Source organism: Clytia hemisphaerica, unplaced genomic scaffold (genome assembly GCF_902728285.1).
Source record: "Clytia hemisphaerica strain Z4C2 unplaced genomic scaffold, Clytia hemisphaerica genome assembly, whole genome shotgun sequence".
Classification (NCBI taxonomy): Eukaryota; Metazoa; Cnidaria; class Hydrozoa; order Leptothecata; family Clytiidae; genus Clytia; species Clytia hemisphaerica.
This window is the reverse complement of record NW_027103421.1, coordinates 1570426-1576479: the sequence shown is the minus strand read 5'-3', so window position 1 is coordinate 1576479 and position 6054 is coordinate 1570426. Positions and strand designations below refer to the sequence as shown.

General features: G+C 36.4%; 1 protein-coding gene across 1 annotated transcript; it reads right to left on the bottom strand.

The window, feature by feature from the left end:
* Positions 1-416: 416 nt before the first annotated feature.
* LOC136797866 (stomatin-like) lies at positions 417-3884 on the bottom strand. The gene is made up of 4 exons (XM_067054449.1): positions 3724-3884; positions 3252-3346; positions 2301-2795; positions 417-1832 (listed from the first exon to the last, which is right to left on the bottom strand). Exons 1-4 carry the CDS (start codon positions 3803-3805, stop codon positions 1644-1646), a joined length of 861 nt encoding a protein of 286 aa, XP_066910550.1. The 5' UTR covers positions 3806-3884; the 3' UTR covers positions 417-1643.
* Positions 3885-6054: the final 2170 nt, after the last annotated feature.

Sequence of the window (6054 nt, the reverse complement as noted above, 5' to 3'; positions counted from 1 at the left end):
GGTTTAAAAAATCGGGTAAAAGTTTTGGTCGGGTGATAAAATATCGGGGAAAAAATTCGCCAGGGGAAAATTTCGTCACCCTCTCAAATTTTTTGTCACTCTCCCTCGACATTTTTTTCCCCGATAAGGTGTGTGTTTTAATTTTTTATTACAGCGTGAACATATAACAACAGATTATAATTAAGTTTTCCCCAGATGATCTCAATTAATCGAAAATCGCGACCTTTTGTGTTTTGATGAGAAGAAATACCCAGATTTTTGTAAATTCGGGACAATTATCTAGACTCTTGATCTTTTTCGCTAGAAAATGGCAATAGTAGAATCTATAAGGGGTCTATAAGTCCCGGTAGCGGAATTAATCTTACTCAAACCGACGGCATCTTCCGGTTTCAGGAAAACAATTAAGGGAGGGAGAATTTTACTGAAGATTATTTATTTACTACCATTTACTAAAAAAACGTATAAGATGTGACCATAGTTTCATGCTCTACATTTTAATTACACGCACGATTACTCCGATAAAATTTAATAATAATATTATTTTTTTGTACAACTTGGTAATTATAAGGTATGATCATTATCTTGAAATTCATTTCACAAAAGAGTAGGTAGTAGGTAATTCTTGGAAATAATTTTATCAGAAATTAGTGACTTGGAATTTTAAAGAAAAACTCTCGTAAAAGTGTCTATTCACTAACCATCCTACTCAATCGCAGAATAAATTGCCTAAAGAAATAACTGCATCCTTAAATAAATAATTAAATAGATTTAAAAAGAAATTGAAAGTGGCCAAAGAGCAGTAAACATCTTCTAGAAAAGTTTCGTCAGAGATTGTACCGCTTAACGGATCATTTTACGGGTTGCGGTTGATAGACTTGTCCGTTATTGGAATAGAGAAGCTTTGTTAATAAATTTGATGCTAATTTCAAAACAAACAAAAACTGAGAAGAAGTATGTAGTGATATAGAATAATGAAGAAAATTACATGAACGAATACAATCCTGATAATACGCCTTTTCGACCGTAGTCACGCGGTCAGGCGCGTGCCACTTTATTATTCAATTATCCCTCAAAACTCGATCCAATCCATAGGTGTAAAAAAAGACTGGGACGGTTTTAGGGTGATAAAACGGACAAAAATGCCCGCGCGGCAATTGGCAGCTACGGTCGAAAAGGTGTATACCTAGCACTCAAAACAAGGCTATTATTCAACGCATACTTACAAAAATGTCTTTAATCAAAGCCAAAGCGATACATGACAGTGATAACTTTGTATGAACAACCTTCAAGATGTTGATATGGCAATACAGAGTACAGTGGAGTCTTCATAACTCGAACCTCTATAACTCAAATAACTTTTTTAGTCGAACAAGTTTTCTGGAAACTTCAGTTGACAATGCCTTATAAACCAATCTCCGTAACTCAAAATTTCAATAATTTGAACAAATTTGCGTTCCCCGTGCGTGTACGAGTTATGGACACTCCATTGTATTAACAAACTTGATTATAATTCAAGCTTAATTGATGTATTCCCCTTTCAGAAGATCAATTCAACCGAGTAGTGTCAACCAACCACGATTTCACGATTTGAATTACACAACCACACAACCTGCAGATGTATTGCATTGAATAACAAGATGGTCTTATTTTCCTAAAGTACGTTGGATCATGTCAATAGGTAACGGGAAAATAATGGTGGAATTCTTTTCAGCTGAGATGGTTTGCAAGGTTTGTAAATAACGGAGTTGTAAAGCTTGTGGTGATTCGCAAATGACGTCAGAAGCTTCTTTCAAAGCACGAGCAGCATTCATCTCTCCTTCAGCAGCAATCACCTAAGAAAAGGAGGAGGAAATATTTTGAGTGTTTTATAGTGATCTATACGAAAGAAGGGGAGGAGCTTCCTCCCTAGAACTCTTTAATCCTTATAAATCTTTAATTATTGTAATTGTAAAATCAATTTAAACAGTAAGACATCAAGAACCATTTTGAAACTTTTTTCCTCAGTAGGGATAAAAATTCCTATAGAAATACCTATTGGGATATAAATTCTATTGTTCCAAGGTTAAAAAATCCAGATCCAAACTTAAAATCCCAACAGTCAATCGAGCATCTCTCAATGTTATTTCTTCGGTCCTCTTTCTTAACTTTTCCTTAAATTTACCACGCTGCTATTTTCTGTATGTACACTCAGCCAAAATACTTTGGCCGTTATGCTTGTACATGAATGTGGCTAACATTGTAAAAGTCCATCCCGTCCTTGGGGTTACAAGGACCAACAAACTAAGTACAAAAGTGCGTACCTTAGCTTTTGCTTCTCTGGAGGCCTCAGCTTCAGCAGCCATAGCTCTTTGCAACATCTGTGGAAGGCGGACATCTTTAATCTCAACACGTTCAACTTTCACTCCCCATGGATCCGTAGCTGCATCCAAAATTCGTTGAATTGAATGGCTTATTGTATCTCTCTCCAAAAGAACTTCACTGAGATTCTTCGTACCCAACTCGTTCCGCAAAGTAGTCTGTGCAAGCAACCGTGTGGATCTTTGGGCATCTTCGACATTACAAACTGATTGAATTGGATTCGAGATTCTGAAATAAGTGACAGCATCTACAGTAATGGTGACACTGTCTCTGGTCAAAATTTCTTGCGGAGGGACATCAAATGAGACAACACGCAAATCGACTTTGATGTAGTTATCAATGCATGGTAAAATGAAGAAGATACCAGGTCCACGAGCTCCTCCTTTGACGAGTCGACCCACTCTGAAGATTACAGCTCGCTCGTATTCTTGAACAATCTATGAGAGGAAAAAGAACAGTCGCAAACCTCATCGATGGAAATTAGATCTCTAAGTAAAGGATTTCCAAAGAACACAAAAGAGTACGAATTTCTTTTGGCCAAGGACAAGAAATTGGTGGAAAGATCTGGTCGGCTGATGAAAATTCGGTAGAAAACATCTCTGCCACTTATCAGGTAAGTTAATCTAAAAAAAATGTGTATGACTTGTTGGTTGTATGTTTATCAAAGGTATACCTAGTCCGGGGTCCACTTAAGGCTTTTTTATAGACTGGATGGCGCAATTAAGTGGCCCGGTAGTAGTATATGATAATATGCTTTTGCTTAGGCGGACTGTAAAACAGTCCACCAGATTTTCGTTGTTTTTGCAAGGTAAAAAAAGAATGAAGCCTTGTCTTTAGAGTCTGAGGTATACTGAGCCTCAGATAGTTTAGCAAAGCCAAAGAAAGATAAATACCTTCAAGCAAAAGAGTAGTGACAAAGGTAAGGTGCATACAAACATGATGAGCGAACAAAATGTCAGCAAATATCCACACAAACCAACACCATCGTCTAAAATGAAAATGCGATTTAGAGGGGTTAGAGCCTCTGGGTTCTTTATTTTGGTCAGAAATTAGCCCTTGGACCTCCGGAACCGCCTGTAAGCTTATAGCGTTCGAAAAGGGTCCATTTATCACTAAATATCTCTGAAAAGGTAAGAAAATAATGAAAATTTTGGTCCTGTAGATTCGTAAAAATCATCTTATAGTTTTATAAGTGAGTCATAAAGACTATCATTTCCCTGAAGACAAATTTTTGCACCATTTTATTTCGCGATCCGAAAATATAATTTTGAAAATTCCGCATGGACGAAATTCGCGAGTTAGCAATAATCTCATACAACTTCGCGAGATTTATTTTCTCTTGCAAAAATGAATCAGTTTTTTTACCTTGGGTTTCTCGGATATCAATTGGTTCACTGCTGTTGTGATTGTTCTGCTCGGTGGAGTCAATTTTGCCCGACATCTCCATGTGTCTTTATATGGAAAGTGAAATTATTTTTTTCTTTTTTCTATTTTGAGTTCTTTTACACTGTAAGAAGAAAATCAGTGAAGGTTATCAAGCATTTAAGGTATAACTTTGCACGGCCATTCCAGATGAATGGGTACGTTTATTTTTGACTGGATACCGCCAGTAGGGAGCTAGGAGCCCGAAACCCATGCACCTTTAAGGCCGGTCTCCACTTGCGCGCGCTGTGATTGCACCTTTTGGCTTCAATCCTTTTTGCTTGGAAAAAAGATTACGTCATAAAAATGTAGCGCGCGCTCGAACATGTTTCAACTTTTTCAACCGTTACGTCAGATCGTGCCAATGGAGTTGCGTCATTTTTCTTGTGACTAATAGCGTGTAAGCTTTGCTCGAAAAAGTGTGATCGAAGCGCGCGCAAGTGGAGCCTTTAGATATCACCCCAAGACGTGGTTCTAATCGTGGTTGGCAATTTCTTGGAATAGCTTTTCTTACAACCTGTATTCTTTAAAAAATATGCTCAAGTTTCAAATAATGAAATTATGTAAACACCAACTTTTAAATTTAAACACATTAACAATTTTGGAAAAGAACCCCAGTCTTACTTCCTCATGGGAGGGAAAGTTACGTTTAAAGTGAGAATACACGTTTTTTTTTTTATTAGAACACCTAAAATTTGGCTGAGCCTGGATGTGCTTATTATTTTAGCAATTTTCAGCCTAAAATGTTCTTAAATGCGTTCTTAATTTTTCAGACTTCTCTAAATCGACAATATGATACAAAATAAAGAGCCCTTAAATTTGGCAAAATTTGGACAATATTTGACTCTCGACTTTTGAAGATCCACCCCTAAATTCGGTTAAAACTGCTTAAAAAGAGGAAAAAATTGTAGTTTCTTGTCATTTTTTCCAAACTGAGGCTGGGCATGTTCTTAAGATGTTCTTAATTTTTCGACGAATTTCAGCCTATATGTTCTTATAAACTAGGTTCTAATAAAAAAAAAAACGTGTATTGAAGCCATGGGAAGCAAAATAAAATGAAAATAAAGAAGAATAGATAGAAAGTAACATTTAATAAAACTAAAAGAGTATAGAGAAGAGGAGGGAGGGAAAGGCTTTTATCTCAGATTATTTTATTTGAAGCTTTTCCTTATATTTGACATCTTTTAACGGGAACTTTTATGTTGTGATTTCAAAATTGGATGATATCCATCCTCCCTCTTTTTTCAAGCTTATAAAGTGATTAATCCAATGTTTAAGTATTCAATAAAAGGTGTACTTAATTATACACTCCTGTCTCACAGCCCAGGTGGAACTTTTTCCATATAAAGAAATCGAGCGAGAGTCCAATGGGGTGCCCAATTGCAATCGGAGAGTTTGAAGTGCAATTTTTTACATGATTTTCAATGGGATAAAGTTTAAGTCAATTTCCCACCGTGGATGAAATTGGGATCCCATTGGATCTGTGACAAAGGCTGGGGGGCAGTCAGACAAGTTGACCGACGGGTATGTGCGGCAGTTAAGGGTATGTTTTTCAAATTATAAGAAATGCACTGTAAGGGTGGACTTTGGATAAATGCACTGTATGGGTGGAAATTTCAGCAAATCTAGCTCGAAAATCTTGATTTTTTTTTGCTCGAAAAGAGTTTAAAATTTGAAAAAAGCACTGTAATGGTATGAATTTCACCGATTCTGCACTGTAAGGGTGCGATTCCTCGCCGCGCAAACCGTCAGTTGGAAAATTGCCCTTTAATCTCGGTCATATCCAAAAATTACCTTCTCAAGAAAATGTCTGATATATCAACTCAAAACCAATTGGAGATTTTGGAAAACATCTGAGAGAAATAATATTTCTAGATAAGAAGGGCTTTTTCAGAATCGATAATTCACAAGGGGGAGAGTTCTCTCAAAATTTGTTTGGGGTGATAAGTGATTTGATGGCGCTTTTCCAGAGGTAAAACAGGTGTCCGTGGAGGGTATACATCCAATTGGAATTTCAATCAAGCATCACCAGTAATGGATTCTTTTTCACCAAAGTAATAAATTCAACCAGTCATGAAACATCAAAATTAAGTAAGGCCAGACATCAAACTGTTGCATCTATTTCCCAATGTTTTTTCGTTCGTTTTTTTTTGTTTCTTTGTTCTCTGTAAAATATAAAAACGAATAAAAATTGTGAGATTATAACAAGTTATTAACAAGTTGTCAATCAACGCTTAGAAAACTAGTTAAATAAGCAACCGCGAGAATATCAAG